Source organism: Cervus canadensis, chromosome X (genome assembly GCF_019320065.1).
Source record: "Cervus canadensis isolate Bull #8, Minnesota chromosome X, ASM1932006v1, whole genome shotgun sequence".
Classification (NCBI taxonomy): domain Eukaryota; kingdom Metazoa; phylum Chordata; class Mammalia; order Artiodactyla; family Cervidae; genus Cervus; species Cervus canadensis.
Window position 1 is genome coordinate 38,167,024 of NC_057419.1, and position 20,632 is coordinate 38,187,655.

The following is a 20,632-nucleotide window of genomic DNA, read 5'->3' on the forward strand; positions in this document are numbered from 1 at the left end:
ATAAGGGTTTTCTGTGGCAGCCTATTCTTTGCTAGCTGACTTTTGGTTCACCTGATGGATAATATACAGTCACAAAAGCTGTTTATCAGTTAAACTAATCACCTGATTCTGGAAACCATGATATCGTTGCATATAGAATAATATATATGATGATACTTTGGCACGGTTGACTGAATTTCACTTTCTAGGCCTTAGTGTAAGGCTCTTCGACCCATGAAACAATTTAGTATGATAAGCCTACTCCCTATTGCCACTGTCTTTGCTTGTTGACTGACAAGGCAAACAAGGACAAATAAAAATTTAAGCTCACTGTCCTGACGTGTCTTTCATACTGATGAACAGACTGGTGAGTCAGATGACTAGTAACACAATTGTGCTGCTAATAAAAAGTGGAGTCAACTGCTTTTCATTATTCGCCCACTCAACTCTGATGGCACTTAATACTAATGAGTAATCTAGTGCCAGGTGCCAGGATTAAAGCTTTGGTTGGATGGTAATCCTTTTGTCTATAATAGTGAAATGAAGTCACATTTCTAAATGTGTCTGACAGCCTTAGGGTAGGTTTGCTGATAACTAATCACAGCTAAATATTTTTTTCCACTATGGAAAATTTTTGACCCTTGATATAGTAGTGGTTCATAATAACCTTGAACAAAATAGTTGAACAAACAGTTAATGCTTTTTTTAAACATGACTACCATTTGGGGAGAGGAGAACTATAGCAAGGCCCATAGTCTTATCTGAAACTGCTGGGATCAAATGTGTATTACAATTCAGAATTTTTAGGACTTTAGAAAGATGATAATACCGTATATAACCCCCAGGAGAGTCTGGAGCAGCACCTTCTAGCACAACACATATTTCTGCAGCAAAAGGTATGAGTATTCATACTGAGTGGGACCCGTAAACTCTAAATAATTTCATGCCAGTTCAAGTCAGATTTAATCATCAAGTGAGTTTTTTAAATTTTTGGAATTTGGAATTGAGGATGAGGGATTGTGGTTCTGTACTGAAATTGGTCAAGCAGTATCTCTAATTGACAGAAAAAAATGGAGCTAGATGAATAAAAATAATTTCAAGATATCTTTGGTTGACGAAGCAGAGTGTAATTAATGCCAGAATATTTCTGGGTTTCTAGGATTTGTACTGTGTTCGCAGTGACCTGGGGAACCTGCTCAAAGCCCTGGGTCGCTTGGAAGAAGCCAAGGTAGGTGTTTGATAGAACACATTTAAACATCAGTGTTATGGAAACTTGTACTTTTTGCCAAGTCTTCAACTCTTCATTGAGCTATCTTCACAAAACAGTCCTATGAAACTGAGGAAAACTGACGGCATGAATCGCCTCAGACTAGAGCAGGGCCAGGCTTTGGCATTTCTGTTCTAAATCTGGGGGTAAAGCAAGAACCTGAACATTTTGGAGCCTTTCTGCTGACTAGATCATCTTTATAACAATGGGCTCCGTCATGATCTTGTGTGGGAATAAATAACATTCCATCAAATCTGAGGCTTGCCTGCTGGTGACAAGCAGAGCGCCTGTGATTTGGCTCAAGACTCCTATATGATGCAGGTGCCATTGAAAATGCTGCTCTTCTAAGTCCTTTGTGGCTTGTAAGTGGAGAAGAATTTCATCCAAATGTTACCCTATAATACTGGCATTTAAAGTTCTTATTTAACCTTCCTCCCTTCATCTTCCTCACCCTTTTTACAGTGGAAGAAAGGCTGTTAAATGATTGCAAGTTAATAATTGGAACATCCTCCCCCTTCTTGTCCCACTCCCTCCCCCAAGTTCCTTTTTCCTCTTTTCCAATCCTAGTTGTTTACCTTCTTTTCTTCCTTACTTCCTTCTTTTATTCTTCCCACCCCACCTCCTTAAAAAAAAGTCAGAAGGACAAAGCTGGTTTGTTTGAGAAATGGACTGATCGAAAGAAAACTTGCCAAAGTGGAAAGGTGGCTTTTAGCATTGTGTTTCCAAATAATGAATTTGAACACCAGGTTGGGTTATTAAAGCTTTTGGTATAATTTTAAATTAAATTTGTAAATGAAATTGTCTTGTTACAAGCCACCTTACGCAACCGCGCTGCAGGGGTGAGGAGTGGGGAGAAACCAGAATGCTTCTGAAACTCCCACCTGTTGCTCTGAGCCCCACGCGCATGCTAATACGTGGAGTGTATGCGCAGCGTAGCTGTCTGTTTGCTTCATCCAGGGAGGGACAAGGCTTTTCAGCACTATCTAATGTTAAAAGGCACTAGTTTTAAGTGCATAGCTCATAAATTCTGCTGACACTTTGGATTAACCTTATGTAGGTTTCCAGCTAATGAATTGTAATTGATTCCAGTCTTAGTTGATAAATCTAATTGGTAATTTATAGAACAAATATTTGATAAGCTTCTATTAATTGTCACCCCACCAAGCGGACAGCTAACATGAATTGCACTTCACTGCAGCTTTAGAGATCGGTTTAGGCTGAGACATTGCGCCTGCCTTAGGTTGCTGACTTCTTTATTTCAGAGCTCTGGAGACACCTAGTTTGAAAAATGTTACTCTGTTTTTTTGTGAGAACTTAGTGAACAAGAAAATACTCTTGAGTGAAATGCAATGTATTTCTTTTGTAATCAGTGCATTTGAAAATTCAAGCCAGCATATTCCTAGTAGATGGAAGCAAAATTCAGTGCCTTTGTAGAAAATAAAGAGCCTTTCTTCCAGCAAAATCCCTGCTGTATGCAATAGCCCTGATTAACCCTCTCCCTTCTGCATGTTTCCCATATTACAGACTTGAGACTGTCCTCATTCCCATATGTAATAGACATCCAAAGAATTTCAATTGCTTTGTTGAACTTTTACTAATGATCTTGTTTTTATTTTCTCTCTTGTTTTTGGTTTTTCACCATTGATATTGTATTTAGAAGGTTTCAGGTGGGTGAAACCTCCTATTCCATGCGTAAGGTGCCTCGCTGAAGGGAGCTCGAGGCCTGGATCTAGGGCAGACACACACCTCCTCCTCTTCCAGCAAGGAACGCACCGAAAAGTCACATGATGAGAAATATGGTAACGGGTTTGTAACTGCCACAGCAAAACAATTTGCCTCCATGCCTGAATCTTCTGTCTTGTGGCTTCAGAAACAGCTTAAAATAATTTTAATACAAGCAAGTTATGTAAGAAAATGTTTTATACTGTAGCCACAATTCTGTCAAAGATAAGTAAAAGTTAATTGATATTAAAAATTATTAGAGATAATTTACTAGTAAAAGCTTCTAACTCTTCTTGTTGTTCATTTTTTCCTTTTTTCTTCTTTGTTTGGATTGCAGCATTCTGCTCTTCTGATGATGCGCTGTGACCCTGCAGTAGCGCAAAGGCTGCGCAGCGTTAATGCGCAATGCGTGCAAATGAGCCCCTGTGAACGGTTGACTAGATGAGTAATCTGATTGACTGGCTCCCTCAGTCCTATTCTGTAGCCTTTTTGGATAAAATTGGGTTTTAACATACCTCGAGTCCAACTAATCTCATTAAGAAAATATTCTCTATGGGCCTGTCTAGTAGATTAATGGATCTGGTTGGCCGTTTGCTGCGTCTAGGGGTGTTCTATGTAGCGCAGCAGTTCGCAGCGATTGCGCAGTGCGATGCTGTTAGGTTGCGCAAGCGATGTTTGCGCTCGCATTACAGGGACCTCAACCTAGGTGCAATCCTGTCATATGAGGTTTCAGCTTCAGTCCCCCTTGGAGACAAGGGCATTGCAAGGATGTGACTGACAGCTTGGCCTTATATCTGCCTTGGCAGAAAAATGTTTTCCTCCTCAACATAGTTTGATGTTAGTGAGGAACAATATTGTTTATTTAGAGCAGCATTTCCCAAAATGTGTTTTATAAGTATTATCATGAAATGTCCAATAAAAGAGGAAATCCATGATCAACTAAGTTTAGGGAACCCGCTGTATACTGTTAAAGGCTTAGGGAAGTCCTATAGTCAAGAAACCTATTTTCTGTTTTCTTAATTTATTTGATCATGAAATCTCTTTTTCCTGGTAATGACTATTAACACCTTGTAGAACACACTTTGGGAAACTTGGGTAGGGAGCATAGGTGGGGAGAATTTAGCCTTAAGTTGTACCTTCTCGATACCATTTGAAAACAGTAGCAGGAGCCCTTAGGTGTTGAGATAAGAGAAGTCTGGCATAGAGTCTTAAGGCAACTGACTTCCTGGTTAAGTCCCAGTGTAAGGGTTGGATATTGGTTGGCAGAACTGAACATGGTGGTTTGCACCTGGGTTCTGGTGGCGCAAGCGCAGGAGCAGCCAGCTGTGGCAGCGCATTAGTTTTGGCGCAAGCGAGCCTATGCTGCAGGGTCACTTTTGGCTGGTCAGAGAAGGAATAATGATATCACCTTCTTCCCCCTCCCCCAATCTTTTTTTTTTTCCCTTTACAAATTTTCCCCTTTCCCTTTACCTCCTTCCCCTCCCATCTTCTTTCATTAACCCCTCCTAAGGCATGTTATTTGAAAGCAATTGAGACGCAACCGAACTTTGCAGTAGCTTGGAGTAATCTTGGCTGTGTTTTTAATGCACAAGGGGAGATTTGGCTTGCAATTCATCACTTTGAAAAGGTTAGTCGTTAAATTAATAATTGGTATTTATGAAATACTTATGTATGCAGGGTGTTTCTACTAGAACTGAATAATAGTCCTTTACTTAAGTAGCCATGTAGTATCTTTCTTTCTCTGACAGTATTGTAGCATTTGCTGGATGGTATATGGCAGTTTCCAGTTTTGCATTGAAAATGTACTTTAGTAGTTAAAAATTGGTTTTTTAAACTGGCAACTTGAAAAGAAGCAGGGTTGTAAAAAAGCAGGGTTTCTTGGTGAAAAGACTGATTGCAGATCTGGGGCAGGAAATGTACAAAATTAATCTGGAGTGCCAGAGTCTGTCATAGCAGAAAGCAAGGAAATTTTGATATATTTTTGTCAAAAGTACTCAGGAGGAAACTGGAAGAGACTTCCACTCTCTAAAAATGGGCGTTGAGCATCAGTGGGAATAATAACTGAAATATTATTGAAACTTATCAAATACTTCAAATTCATGGGTTCATAATTATTCTAAGAAGAAATTCATGGGTCATCTTGAGAAAATAAGGACCAACTCATTATGAAAACTGGTTAAAAAATTGTCCTCTCCTGTGTGAACTGGACATCAGGGTAACCCAAGAGTTGATAGGAGAAAGTGTCTCTTTATACAAGTGTTCCAGTTAATAAATGAAGTAGGTAATTGATAGAATCTGAGTGTCACCAGTAATAAATTTAGGCATTTATCAGTGGCAAAAAAGAGACCCAACCAGACATTTTGTACCTTGTGATAGGAGTATTGATATGCCACCAGCAAAGTAGCCTTGCAAAAAGAGAAGAGAACCCAAATCTGATTAAGCTTGTAGTTCCACCAATTTATAGGAAATAACATGAGATGGAAGCATAAACATGTTAAAGACGCCATGGGAGTGCAGTCAGCAAATTCAAACTGTGGGAAGCTATATAGAACAATGATCTGATCTCTTCAACAAATTGCAGGAATAAAAATGGAGATTTAAACTTTTAATTTAAAAGATTAAACTCACATGTTAATTGTATGGGTCTTATTTGGATCCTGAATCAAAGTTAATCAGAAATTCGACCACTGAATGGATACTTGATATTAAGGAATTGCTGTCATTTTTTAGGTATGATATTGGTATTGTGGTTATGCTAGGAAAAAATATTCCTGTATTGTCCCTGAAATATATTTTGAAATATTTTTGAGAGCACTGAAAATTAGCTTCAAAACAATCTGGGAAGAGGGCAAGTTAGGCTGGAATATAGATTAAATATGAGTGAACATGATTTTTTAATTGTTGAATCTGGGTAACGGAGACTTGGGGGTTTGTTATAGTCCTCTGCTTTTGTATATATTTGAAATTTTCCATAATAAAAAGTTAGTGGGTGGACATCTATCACTATAGATAATCTAACTTAAGTGCAGCAAAGTTGCCATCTATGAAGAGGAAGTATTCTTAATGAATCTTAAATATATTCACAGTTACTTATTACCTTTACCTTTTCAGTGTTTCAGTTCAGGTTTCCACTTTTTACACTATAAGAGTACCTACTGGGTCTTCCCTGGTGGTCCAGTGGCTAAGACTTTGTGGTCTCAGTACAAGGGACCTAGGTTTGATTCCTGGTCAGGGAACTAGATTCCATGTGGCTCAACTAAATATCCTGCATGCTGCAGAAGGTCAAAGATCCTGAGTGCTGCAACTAAGACCTGGTGCAGCCAGATAAGTTAAAAAGAAAGAGTACCTACTCTTGCTCAGTGGTTCTCTTTGGTTGCACATGAGGAGCTTGTAAAAGATATGGATGTCCTGGCCCCATTTTCGTTTTTTAAATTTTTATTTCATTTTACTTTTTGGCTGCAACCTAAGACATGTGGGATCTTGGTTCCCTGATCAGGGATTGAACTGTCTCCCTGCATTGGAAGGCAGAGTCTTAACCGCTAGACCTCTGTGAGAAGTCCCCCAGCCCCATTTTCAGAGAATCTGATTTAATTGCTCTGTGATAGAACTCAGGCACCATTTAGGAAGTGTTAGGCACTCCAGTCGTGTCCGACTCTTTGTGACCCCATGGGCTGTAGCCCCACCAGGCTCCTCTGTCCATGGAATTCTCCAGGCCAGAATACTGGAGTGGGTTGCCATTTCCTTCTCCAGGGGATCTTCCTGCCCCAGGGATTAAACCTTGGTCTCCCACATTGCAGGGAGACTTTTTACCAACCGAGCCACCGGGGAAGTCCTACCATTTAGAAGGTGAATTCTGATACACTGCCAGGGTTGAGAATTACTTCTGTGGATATATCTGCTCATATGTTAAGATAGCTTCAGAACTATTTGGATGAGGCCATTTAATGGTTAGCATCCCATTGTAGTAATGTATCTTACTGAGTATATGGCTCTAATTACATATGTTACTAATGTCTGAGTATACAGTAGTAGTTATTGAAGTATGTATTTCCTTTCTCAGAGTTTGCTGCTGCTTCCTGCCATTATTTTTTAGAAAAGCTAGGCTTCATTAATTGAGAAAAAAATAGGGCCAGCTATTAGAAGTATTCAGCTCAATAAAATTGGAGCAGACTCAGTTTAAAATTTTTTCCTTCAGGACACATTTTACTCATATTACATGGGAAGTTATTTTGATAATATTGAGGTTTGTGAATAATGAATGTACTGAAATAAGTGGGTTTTAAAAATGAAAGAAATAATATTTAATTATACTAGAAAATATAATGGGAGATCTAAAATTATGTCAGAATTAAGAATTGTAATTGGGAAGTGAGTCTGAAATTCTAACTTGCTCTAAGTAACTATCTTGCAATTTTTAGGCTGTCACCCTTGACCCCAATTTTCTGGATGCTTATATCAATTTAGGAAATGTCTTGAAAGAGGCACGGATTTTTGACAGGTGAGAGAATGTTCCTTTTGGAGTCTGTTGTATCAACACTTCAGAGTTTGGACTGAAATTATTACAATGGTTCATTGAAATACACTCCTTTTCTATAGTGTTGCTTTCCCTGATCAGGTCTGCTGTGTTGCCTTTTATTATTGCCTGACTTTGCATTGTTGGCTTTTCACGAAGTCACTATCTGTCTCACTAGGAGTTTAGTTGAAATTTCCTTTATTGTAAAACTATTGAAATGGTTATCTTTTAGAAAAAATTATTCCTTCTGCATGGTTCAAAAAGTAAAGTAAATCCTGAATTTTAACTTTGTGTTGTTTTCAAAGGAAAGCCTGTTTCTTACGTGGGTACAGAAAAGTTTTCAGTGTAAAAATACATTTTATAAAGGTGCAATATTGATTTTTGAGATTAAGTATAGTGTGGCATGAATTAATTGTAACAAAGCATCCACTAAAGGTTAGTTATATTGTGTGTGTGTTTTTTTATTTACAGAGCTGTGGCAGCTTACCTTCGTGCTCTAAGCTTGAGTCCAAATCATGCGGTGGTACACGGCAACCTGGCTTGTGTATACTATGAGCAAGGCCTGATAGATCTAGCAATAGACACCTACAGGCGAGCTATTGAACTGCAGCCGCATTTCCCTGATGCTTACTGCAACTTAGCCAATGCTCTCAAAGAGAAGGGCAGTGTAAGGATTTTTACTCACTTTTTCTTTGTTACCTGGTATGATTTTTTAAAAAGTCATTTTTTATGTATTGTCCTGTATTTATTGTCATTAAATATTGAAGCAGTAAATTGTTTTACTTTGGAGTTTTGGTTGAGAGGAAGAATAGCAAAAAATACCTGTTTCTGGAATATTATCAGCCACTAGGCTTAACTAAGCAATTGTTAGAATAATATCACTGGTGGTTCTTTAATTCCTCTGTATAGGGTTTGAATAGTTTGTTTTGTTTTTTAGGTTGCTGAAGCAGAAGATTGTTATAATACAGCTCTCCGACTGTGTCCCACCCATGCAGACTCTCTGAACAACCTAGCCAATATCAAACGGGAACAGGGAAACATTGAAGAGGCAGTTCGCTTGTATCGTAAAGCATTAGAAGTATGTTGAGGGTGGTGTGATTGGGTATTTTGTGTGACAGTAGAGGGAAGGCAATTAAATCTGCCATGTCATCTACCTCTTTTGTAAAAATAAATAGTGGTTGAATCATTCATTGAACCAATTAATTGAGTACCTAAGGTATGAGTGAGGTCCTGTGTAACATTCAAGAAAGTCCTTAACATTGAGTTTGTTATTTTATGTGTAGATAAGATCTGCATAAAAATTTAAACAGTAAGCGACAGTTCAAGAGGAGTTACCAGTAAGTATATAATTTCAGTGCCTGATGGCTATAATGTTGGTTGGTTAGATGTGGTAGCAATTTCAAAGAGAGAGATACTAGTGTTACCAGCATAAATTGAGGAGAGGTCTACCTCATTATGTTTTGAAACATGGAGAGGTATAAAATGAAGAGGTAGAATTTGAGCTGTTTGGCTTTGAAGAATGCATAGACTTGGAGAAGGTAGAGAGAAGTATAGGGATATAAAGGTGCTTAAGCCAAGTTCTTGTAAGTTATTATTGCTGTTTTAGCTATTTTTTTAAACCTCAGTTACCATTTTTAATATTCATAGGTCTTCCCAGAGTTTGCTGCTGCCCATTCAAATTTAGCAAGTGTATTACAGCAGCAGGGAAAACTGCAGGAAGCTCTGATGCATTATAAGGAGGCGATTCGGTAAGAGACTCCCAGCCTTATTTTTTCTTTAAAGGTTTTAAATGCTTGGTGTTTGGCACATTTGATATATGGCACTTTTAGTAACAGCAGACTAAATTAATACTACAGGGGTTAAAGGTTTTGGTACTAGCGAAGTAAAATATTTGTCCTGTCCTTTAGAATCAGTCCTACCTTTGCTGATGCTTACTCTAATATGGGAAACACTCTAAAGGAGATGCAAGATGTTCAGGGAGCCTTGCAGTGTTATACTCGTGCCATTCAGATTAACCCTGCATTTGCAGATGCCCACAGTAATCTGGCTTCCATTCACAAGGTACTATTTTTTATATGTATTTTATTATAAAATGTGCATCTTAAATTATGTATTGTTTTTAATTTTAGGGAACATTTTAACCATCCCACTTTATTTACTTCCAGGATTCAGGGAATATTCCAGAAGCAATTGCTTCTTATCGCACTGCTCTGAAGCTTAAACCTGATTTTCCTGATGCTTACTGTAATTTGGCTCATTGCCTGCAGGTAAAGAATAACGGGCCAGTAACTGGTTTTCAGGGTGGTAATCTCTTTTTGTTATGTGCCATATTAATCCAAGCTTGGTTGGAGACAGTGTTCTCTAATGGGTTATCTGACATTACTTTAGGCCAAAGACATAAAAAAATGTTAAGTCTTGGAATACGATTTTCTGGATAATATCTTCTTTTTGCCTTCTCTAGATTGTCTGTGACTGGACAGACTATGATGAGCGAATGAAGAAGTTGGTTAGCATTGTGGCTGACCAGTTAGAGAAGAATAGGTTGCCTTCTGTGCATCCTCATCATAGTATGCTATATCCTCTTTCTCATGGCTTCAGGAAAGCTATTGCTGAGAGGCATGGGAACCTCTGCTTGGATAAGGTGCAAGTCTTTTGTTTTAATCTTTTTGTTGTAAAGTAAGACATGGGTACAAAAAACTGTGTGAATCAGATTTATGGCTTAGTGAGTTATCATAAGGTGAACATCACCCAAGTTGAGAAATGAAGCTTCGTGAGTGAGCCCAGAAGCTCCTTCCATTGTGTCCTGTCATATTTAGCTGCACCAGGTCTTAGTTGTGGCATGCAGGATCTTCAGTCTTCATTGTGGCATATGCAGTCTTTAGTTGCAGTACGCAGGATGTAGTTTCCTGACCAAGGATCAAACTCAGGCCCTTGCATTGAGAGCGTGGAGTCTTAGGCAGTGGACCACCAAGGAAGTCCCTGTCCTATCTTGATCATAATCCCTTCCATTCTATAAGGCAGAATCCTTAACTGAAATACTAGCGGTAGGCTGATGGTGTTTTCCTTTAATTTTAAAATCATAGTTTTTAATAATGTTGTATTTTATACTCACTTTTGAGAATTAGAGCACTACCTGATAAAAGGTGGGAATTTACTTAGCAGAGTAGAGTGGAGTGCTAGGTCTAATTCTGTTTTTTGAAAATATTTCCCTACAGAATTTTCTTCTAAAATGTAGGGTTTGTCATACTCTGTCCACTTTGCTTCCTTCCTATAACTTTTAGACTTGCTTGGGCTATTTCATTGGCCTCAGAAACAGGTCACAGTATGAACCATATTATATAAGTTGCTAAGGTTGCATTGAACTGGCTATATGAATTAAAGAAGTATTCTGGGCACAAAACCACTCCCAATAGGTGTGCGTTGTGTTTTTAGTCAGTTTTCCTAGGTGAAAGTTTACATATAGACTCAACTTTACTAACAAGCCTTGAATTCCATTCTTAGATTAATGTCCTTCATAAACCACCATATGAGCATCCAAAAGACTTGAAGCTCAGTGATGGTCGACTGCGTGTAGGATACGTGAGTTCTGACTTTGGGAATCATCCTACTTCTCATCTTATGCAGTCTATTCCAGGCATGCACAATCCTGATAAATTTGAGGTAAGACTAGTGTTTCCCTAGAGCCACTGTTGTCACCATTACGTGTTAAGCCCAGTGTCTTTTTAGGAAAGATCTGAGCCAAGGTTATTAAATATATACTATGTGCTACCTTTCAGGTATTCTGTTATGCCTTGAGCCCAGATGATGGCACAAACTTCAGAGTGAAGGTGATGGCAGAAGCCAATCATTTCATTGATCTTTCTCAGGTAGGTGTAACTCTTATACTTCAGCCTTTTAATTTGAGCAAATAGTGAATAAAACTGTTGACGTCTAGCTTGTATTTTTCCTGACAAATATTTAACATCAGCTGTTTCATGCCTTTCCTGGAGAAGGGAATAGCAACCCACTCTAGTATTCTTGCCTGGAGAATACCATGGACAGAGGAGCCTGGTGGGTTTGCCCATGGGGTCGCAAAGAGTTGGAAACGACTGAGCGACTAACACACACGCACACGCGCACATGCATACTACATGCCTGTGGGCAGTTGCTTTGATCTTATTTCCTTGATTACTTACATTTATTACATTACATTTATAATCAGCATGGATTTTGCTGAGGTTGCAAATTAAATAGAAATATGATATATCTATGCTTGGACATAGAACTTCTCTGGGGATTGAGCTAGCACTTGTGACAGTAGATATTTAATATTACCTGAATAAGTTGAACAAAATGGTGGCTTGGAAGAACAACAAACAGGTCATTTAAAGGGCCTTTGCCTTTAAATCTTTATTTTCTATACTTGGCTCCGTTGCTATTTTCTCTAGGAGCTAAAGTTTTATGATAAATTAAGACTGAAACCTGTGGGGGAATGTTGCTGAAGATATGGACTAGAGTTTTTTCTTACAGGCTTTTTTGGCCACTTTGGTGACTAACAGAGGTATGTATGGTATATCTAGTAATTCATATAGATGAATCATTGAAGTCCTAGTAGGAGAACTGCAAGACTCTTGTCATTTCATGAATAATTTGTACCCAACATCTTTTGCATTATAACTATTGCTTTGGACGTATACCTTACCATTTTTGGTGTAGGGTTGGACTCTTCTGTGACTAAGCAGCATACGACCCTCCATCTCTTGAGACCTTTCAGGATTCACTGCTTATTGACTGAAGTCTAAACTCTAAAAATATATATTTATCTTTTATATATATATATTAATTGAAGCATAGTTGACATACAATATTAGTTTCAGGTGTGTGTGCACACACTAAGTCGCTTTAGTTGTGTCCGACTCTTTGAACCCTATGGACTGTAGCCCACCAGGCTCCTCTGTCCATGGGATTCTCCAGGCAAGAATACTGGAGTGGGTTGTCATTCCCTTTTCCAGGGTATCTTTGCAACCCAGGGATCAAACCTTGCATCTCCTGCATTGGCAGGCGGGTTCTTGACCACTAGCGCCACCTGGGAAAATTTCAGGTGTACTACAGAGTTATTGACATTTGCACATATTATGAAATCACCATGAAAAGTCTGGTAACTGTCTGTCTCCATACATAATACTACAGTATTATGACCATATTCCTCATGTCATATGTTATATCCCTGTGGCTTGTTTTATACCTGGAGGGGTTTTCTTTTTAGCAATCTTCATATATGTAAAACTTCATATATGAAGTCCAGACTCTTCAGAATGGCCTTCACAACCTTTCTGAGTTTAACTGCAACCTTGTTTGCCAGTGCTTTTCACCCACCATTAGCCTTCAGTTATACCCTATAGCAAACAGAAGTGATCTACCCATTTTTTTAAACCTATTTTTTTCACCTATTATGCCCCCCTCCCTCCTTTTCCTGTGGCAGCCACCCGTTTGTTGTCTGTATCTAGTCTGTTTTCGATTCCACATAAAAGTGAGATCATATGGTATTTCCCTTTGTCTGATTTATTTCACTTAACATAATACCCTCCAGGTCCATCATTCATGTTGTTGCAAATGGCAAGATTTCTGTTTTTTTTAAATGGCTGAGGACTATTCCATTGTGTATGTATACCATATCTTCTCTATCCATTCATCCCTTGACGGACACTTAGGTTACTTCCATGTCTTGACAGTTGTAAATAATGCATAAGTAATGCTGCAGTGAACATTGGTGTGCATGTATGAAGTCCAGACTCTTCAGAATGGCCTTCACAACCTTTCTGAGTTTGACTGCAACCTTGTTTGCCAGTACTTTTCACCCACCATTCAGTTCAGTTCAGTTGCTCAGTTGTGTCCAACTCTTTGCAACCCCATCAACCGCAGTACGCCAGGCCTCCATGTCCATCACCAACTCCCGGAGTCCACCCAAACCCATGTCCATTGTGTCAGTGATGCCATCCAACCATCTCATCCTCTGTCGTCCCCTTCTCCTCCTGCCCTCAATCTTTCCCAGCATCAGGGTCTTTTCAAATGAGTTAGCTCTCCGCATCAGGTGGCCAAAGTATTGGAGTTTCAGCTTCAACATCAGTCCCTCCAATGAACACCCAGGACTGGTCTCCTTTAGGATGGACTGGTTGGATCTCCTTGCAGTCCAAGGGACTCTCAAGAGTCTTCTCCAACACCACAGTTTCAAAAGCATCAATTCTTCTGTGCTCAGCTTTCTTTATAGTCCAATTCTCACATCCATACATGACTACTGGAAAAACCATAGCCTTGACTAGACGGACCTTTGTTGGCAAAGTAATGTCTCTGCTTTTTAATATGCTGTCTAGGTTGGTCATAATTTTCCTTCCAAGGAGCAAGCGTCTTTTAATTTCAGGCCTTCAGTTATACCCTATAGCAAACAGAAGTGATCTACCCACTTTTTTAAACCTACAGTGCACTTTACTCTGGTTCCTTATTCATACAGTTCTCTGTGAGATTGTAATTCTTCCAACTCCCTCAAACTCCTGTTCATCTTTGGACACCCATTACAAATACCATCTCTGCTATGAAGCCTAGTTCATACATTCAATGTAGAATTAAACTCTTCCTCCTTTGTATCCTGTTTCTGTGATACTGTGGGCCCATTTTAATGGCACTTAACCATATTTTTACTCTGCATTAATATATTCTTAATTTGTGTTCTTGTGTTTTTGCATCTGGGAATTTGAATAATGTTTAATACCATTAAGGCTAATTGAATCAGTCTGAGATCGTACATAATAAATTTTTATTTTTTTATTCTGTAGATTCCATGCAATGGAAAAGCAGCTGATCGCATCCATCAAGATGGTATACACATCCTTGTAAATATGAATGGTTATACCAAGGGTGCTCGAAATGAACTCTTTGCTCTCAGGCCAGCTCCTATTCAGGTAAAGGAAATAATAACAACATTCACTATGTTTATTGGGCTAAGAAGACAGTGATATGTTTTCCCCCTCTGGTTAACTGTCCTTTGACACAATAGGATAGACGTGCCTAACTTATGAAAAAAGTGTAGTTCTTGAAAATGCATAGGGACAAAGAATTACAGGTAAGGACACAATGCCCACAGGTACATGTTTATGGAGACATGCAGTTTGTAGTTGATGTAAACAGTTGTTCTGTGTTATAAATTGGAAAAACAGTTTAACACTTGGAAGTTTAGTCTAAAATATTACTTGATTGCTCTTGGCTAAAGAAGTCCACCCTCGTTTGTTTACTTATTTAATTTTAGACCCTTTTGATGAAGGTTCTTAGTTTTTCATCTGATTTTTTTTTTCTTCTAGGCAATGTGGCTGGGGTATCCTGGGACTAGTGGCGCACTTTTCATGGATTATATCATCACTGATCAGGAAACTTCACCTGCTGAAGTTGCTGAGCAATATTCTGAGAAGCTGGCTTATATGCCTCATACTTTCTTTATTGGTGATCATGCTAATATGTTCCCTCACCTGAAGGTAGGTAGAAAAACAGTGCTGTAGGGGAATTGCAAAGAACTGTAGTCATTTATTTCTTACTACTGTTCCTATGCATCCTAACAGATATGTCTGAAACTTTTTTTTTATTAGAAAAAAGCAGTTATCGATTTTAAGTCCAATGGGCACATTTATGACAATCGGATTGTGCTGAATGGCATCGACCTCAAAGCATTTCTTGATAGTCTACCAGATGTGAAAATTGTCAAGGTCAGAACCTGGTCAATATTGTAATTGAAATAAAGTTATCTGCATTTGGGATCTTTTCCCTAATGATGTATTTTGTGTGTAATTATTTCAAGATGAAATGTCCAGATGGAGGAGACAATGCGGACAGCAGTAATACAGCTCTTAATATGCCTGTCATTCCTATGAATACTATTGCAGAAGCAGTTATTGAAATGATTAACAGAGGACAAATTCAGATAACAATTAATGGATTCAGTATTAGCAATGGACTGGCGACTACCCAGGTAAGAAGAGAATAATAGAATGTACTATGTACCACCAAGTATACATTTATCTTTTTCAAATCTCATAACTCTAGGAGGTAAGCATCATTACTCCTGTTTTATAGATGAGGAAATGAATTTGGGGGAAACTGGCATCTTATATAGGTTTGTTTGATTTTAAAAGTCGCTTGCGTTCAGCCAGCAGATTACTTAATGAGAGTCTTCTGTGTTAATACCTTGTTATTCCCTGCCTCTGTGGCTTTACTCTTATCAATGGTGAAATATCTGTAGACATCATACAGTTTCTTGCTTCTGTAACTCATCCTTTCCTCAATTAAATCTCACTCATCTTTAAGACTTTCAGTTCAGACAGCTCCTCCGACAATCTGTTTCTGTCCATATCTGTAACCTCTCCTCCCCTGCTCCATTGGTACCTGTATTCTCTGCTTCTGTAATATTTGGGATATATCTTTACATCCAGCACAACACATTCTAAGTCCTGGGTTTGAATGTATTTGCCACTGAATTGAATTACTTTAGAGCCTGTGTCTTAGCCTCCGTAATGTAGTATGTGCTAAGTAAATGTATATTGCTTGTGTACTTGAATAAGTGAATGTGTAGCTCTGTCAAGAGATCATAAGGCAAGGATCTTTGACCTCTTAGGAGTTAAAAGTTTTAGTGGTATAGCAATTTATACAAAGGGTGCTTGTAGTGAGTTCAGGTAAGGGAATTAATCACCCATAATGTGTATTGGGCTGAAAAGACAGTGGTGTGTCGCCCCCCCCTTCTGGTTAACTGTCCTTTGAAACAATAGGGCAGACATGCTTGACTTAAGGGGAAAAAAAGTGTAATTCTTGAAGTGTACAAGGACAAAGAATTTTGAATGTAGAACACAATGCCCATTTGTATGAGACGTCCATCACACCTGGAATAGTTACATAACAATGTAAGGTAGTCCCCAGATGTGTGGGAATTGCAAGATAAGAGTATAATTATGTATACAGATGCTCAGAAATAGTGGTGAGGCGAGGCGCTCCTATAGAGATTGTTTGGTAATTGAAGTTTAGTCCTGAAAGGTGGATGTGATTTAGAAAAGGACATTTCATTCATGAAGAAAAAGAGTGAGAAGAAGCTTGCTGTTGGATGTATAGGATTTTGAAGAGAACTTTTGGCTAGAGTGAGATGTTTCATTGTGCAGTCCACCCCAAATTAAGATAGTGCCCTAACTTTTTTCCTTTAACATAATGCGTCACAAATATTTTCTCATTGTAGTTTAGTTATATGACTTTTAATGGTTATACCACTTTGCATCATAAGGATTCTTTATTGATTGAAAAATATTGGAGTATGTTGACTTTAAGTATAATCATCATATTCTTTTTCTTGTTGTAGATCAACAATAAGGCTGCCACTGGAGAAGAGGTTCCTCGTACCATTATTGTAACCACACGTTCTCAGTATGGGTTACCGGAAGATGCCATTGTGTACTGTAACTTTAATCAGTTATATAAAATTGACCCTTCCACTTTGCAGATGTGGGCAAATGTGAGTATGTGTAGATTCATTATTAATGTCTAGAGATTCTAGAAAAGATTCTGTATATAGGCCGTCTTGCTGAGGCTGCCTGCCCCTCTCCCACCCCCATTCAGGAACTATTGTGCTCATGTCTAATTTTCAAAAAAGCTGTAGATTTCAGCAGTTTTTTATTTTCTTTCATGTGTCTAAATATCACATTATGAACTTTGAAAATTTATGTGTTTAAAAGCAAACTTCTTCAGGTCAAATGGTAAATATTTTTGGTTTCTCAGTCCATACTGTCTGTCGTATCTACTCAGTTCTGCCATTGTAACAGGAAAACACCATACTTATGTAAATGAATGAGTGTAGGTATGTTCCAGTAAATTTTTATTTACAAAAGTGGGCAATACGTGAGATATGTCAGATTTGGCTTATAGGCTATATTTGCCAACTCATGGTCTAAGCTGATAGTAAAGCTGTTAATGTATATTCATCTGTGTTTAGTGTCATTCTTGCAGTATCATGGAGTTAAAACTAGGAAGGAATTGGTTTAAGCCATTATCTATCAGTCATTTTATCGTACCACTTCACGTAAGCAGGACCTCTGAAGGTTCTAAACTTATATCCATATCTGGTTTTTATTCCATAGAGCTAAAATGGAGATAATTCTTGGTTGACTTTTTTTCTGATCAATATCTGGGTTTTTTGGTCTGTTTTTTTTTTTTAAAGGAAGAGAGAGAGTGGGGGAAAAGAGGAAGCAGATGAGTTCAGGTTTACTATCCCTTAGTCTTCACTTCCCCATTTCAAAAAACCTGAAAACCAAAAACATGTTCATAAGTTTGCAGTAAATTTATTTGGTAGCAAAACTGCCTGAAATGATGTTAAGCTATTTATGATTCTTTATTTTATTCCATTTAGTATGAATATTCCTACATCTTGATGGAAAGATATTAATGTTTGTTTATAGGAAGTTGCTGCTGAGCACATTATGCAATTTATACTTACTGTACTACTTTTAAAAAATCTGAAATACCCTAAATTCTGAAATCTGTTTTCATGACTTTCAATGAAGGGATGGTTAACTTAATTAAATAGATGTAGATCTAAATCAGGTTGACAAACTGTGGCCTGTGGGCCAAATCCAGTCTGCTGCTTGTTCTTGTTTTGTTTGTTTGGTTTTTTGGTTTGTTTTTGGTCACAATGTGAGACATGCCAGATCTTAGTTCCCCAATCAGGGATCAAACCCACACCCCCTGTGGTGTAAGCACAGTCTTAACCGCTGGACTGCCAGGGAAGTCCTAACTGCTTGGTTTTTTTTTTTTTTTTCCAACTGCTTGTTTTTATAAATAAAATTTTATTGACATAAAGCTATGACTGCTAATTTACATATTGTCTGTGGCTACTTTCCAGTGATGAGGGCAGAATTGAATAGTTATGACAGAGTCCATGCTGGCATCAAAAGCAAAAATATTTGCTCTCTGGTCCTTTACAGAAAAAAAATCTGCCGACCCCTGATCTAGATTGGGCAAATAAAGTTTGGCAAGTGTGAGCTAACTTTGTTTGTTGTACCATGCTGGGGAATTTGAAACTTGAAATGGAAAATTCCTATCTTGTGGACAAAAACCACTCCTAGTATCAGTTCCCACAGGGCATGGCTGCCTCAGATTATTCCAATTAGTTACTTGTTTTGTGCTTCTGGCATCAGTCTCCTGTTTCTTTGAACTGTGTTTGGGGACAGCTAAGCAAAGCACTGTAACCCAGTTGATCTAATTCATCTATGTGAAAGAAGAACTTAAGTTCACAGTAGGCTGCTTCCTGGGTGAAAAGCATAGAATATAGTATATGGTAGAATTACTAGAAATTTATGGGAGCCTTTCTTGAGAAGGGCAGAGCTATTAATACTTGTTCTTGTTTTCCCTATTTTAGATTCTGAAGCGTGTTCCCAATAGTGTACTGTGGCTGTTACGTTTTCCAGCAGTAGGAGAACCTAATATTCAACAATATGCACAGAATATGGGACTTCCTCAGAACCGTATCATTTTTTCACCTGTTGCTCCTAAAGAGGAACATGTCCGGAGAGGCCAGCTGGCTGATGTCTGTCTAGACACTCCCCTTTGTAACGGGCACACCACAGGGATGGATGTTCTCTGGGCAGGGACACCCATGGTGACTATGCCAGGTGAGTTGCTTCCTTATTCTTTTTAAAATCTCCTTGGAATAAACACTTCCAGGTGAAATCATATGTACTAGAAGCAATATTTAGGGCAAAATAATAGAAAATGAGACTTGTTCAAGTCTGAACATGCCTCATCTGCATTGTATGGATATTTAAGCATAAATAACATTAATAACTGTGTGCTGTTTGCATTCTCAGATGTGCAATTATTATCTTTTTTACTGCAGGAGAGACTCTTGCTTCTCGAGTTGCGGCTTCCCAGCTCACTTGTTTAGGTTGTCTTGAGCTTATTGCTAAAAATAGACAAGAATATGAAGACATAGCTGTGAAGCTGGGGACTGATCTAGAATAGTAAGTAAACTTTTCCATGAAAAATTATTTGGTACAGTGAAGGAAATAAGGAAAATTTAGAGAGAATGTAGGTGTTATAAAGTGAAATCATAAAATAAGGGTAATATAAATTAAGTGAATTAGTTGTATGCTCTCTGGATGAGATAAGAACTTTTTATTTTTTATTTAATTTATTCATTTTGGCTGTGCTGCGAGGAGTGAGGGATCTTAGTTCTCCAACCAGGGATCAAACCTTGCCCCCTCCAGTGGAAGTGTGGAGTCTTAACCACTGGATTGCCAATATATAAAGACTGAAGAATATTTACATTTTAAATCCCTTAATAGGAAAGTAAACAAGGAAATGACAACTGACCAAAGTAGAAAAAGTTTCAGCCTCTGTCGTAGAAATAAATATTTATGTATTTATTTATTTTTTGCCTGTGCCATGCTGCTTGTGGGATCTTAGTTCCCTGGCCAGGAACTGAACCCATGCCCTTGGGCAGGGAAAGTGCAAAGGCCTAACCACTGAACTACGAGGGAATTCCCTAGCAGAAATAAAATAACATTGAGGTATACCCATTATTTGGCTATAAAGTGAAAGACTTTTAATATGATACCAATGATGAGGGAGCATTGAGGTCCTGGCCTTTTCATACATTGGTAGATAAATTTGTGCAATCTTTTTAAAGCTTTAAAAAAAGCTGAATCTTTGACCCTAATAATATCCTTATAATGATATTTGGGTACAACTTAAATGCTTAGATAAATGATGCTTTAGCCATACAATAAAACAGTGTATTACTTAAATGAGATTTTTCTTTGGGTATTACGGGTGATTTTTTGTTCCTGAGAAGTGGCATATTATGTAGAAGCTTAAAAAAGCACCCTCTTTGAGTTAGATTTCCTGGGTTTGAATCCAGGCTCTCATAATTTTTGTGACTTTGGACAAGTTAGTCTTTATGTGCCTCAGTTTTTCCATCTGCAAAATGGGGATGAATGATAGTACCTACCTTGCAGAGATGTGAGGATTTTAAAAAGGTGTTCCATGTGAAGCGCTTACAACAGTTCTTGGTACATAGTAAGCATTCAACAGATGTATGTTAAGCATTTATTTATTTTCAAAATTTTCTCCATTGAACATCATATACAGCTAAG

General features: G+C 38.1%; 1 protein-coding gene across 2 annotated transcripts in view; it reads left to right on the plus strand.

Annotated features, from left to right (window-relative positions):
* Window positions 1–20,632, plus strand: part of OGT (O-linked N-acetylglucosamine (GlcNAc) transferase) — a 41,608-nt gene that overhangs the window by 12,617 nt on the left and 8,359 nt on the right. For both annotated transcript variants that reach the window (XM_043458227.1, XM_043458228.1), the window contains exons 4-21: window positions 1,139–1,207; window positions 4,479–4,595; window positions 7,387–7,466; window positions 7,953–8,148; window positions 8,419–8,559; window positions 9,129–9,229; window positions 9,389–9,542; window positions 9,647–9,748; window positions 9,943–10,122; window positions 10,983–11,141; window positions 11,258–11,347; window positions 14,291–14,416; window positions 14,813–14,983; window positions 15,095–15,211; window positions 15,304–15,474; window positions 16,846–16,998; window positions 18,898–19,150; window positions 19,375–19,498. In XM_043458227.1, the coding sequence (XP_043314162.1) occupies window positions 1,139–1,207; window positions 4,479–4,595; window positions 7,387–7,466; window positions 7,953–8,148; window positions 8,419–8,559; window positions 9,129–9,229; window positions 9,389–9,542; window positions 9,647–9,748; window positions 9,943–10,122; window positions 10,983–11,141; window positions 11,258–11,347; window positions 14,291–14,416; window positions 14,813–14,983; window positions 15,095–15,211; window positions 15,304–15,474; window positions 16,846–16,998; window positions 18,898–19,150; window positions 19,375–19,498 (2,504 nt within the window). The remainder of the gene's footprint in view (window positions 1–1,138; window positions 1,208–4,478; window positions 4,596–7,386; window positions 7,467–7,952; window positions 8,149–8,418; window positions 8,560–9,128; window positions 9,230–9,388; window positions 9,543–9,646; window positions 9,749–9,942; window positions 10,123–10,982; window positions 11,142–11,257; window positions 11,348–14,290; window positions 14,417–14,812; window positions 14,984–15,094; window positions 15,212–15,303; window positions 15,475–16,845; window positions 16,999–18,897; window positions 19,151–19,374; window positions 19,499–20,632) is intronic.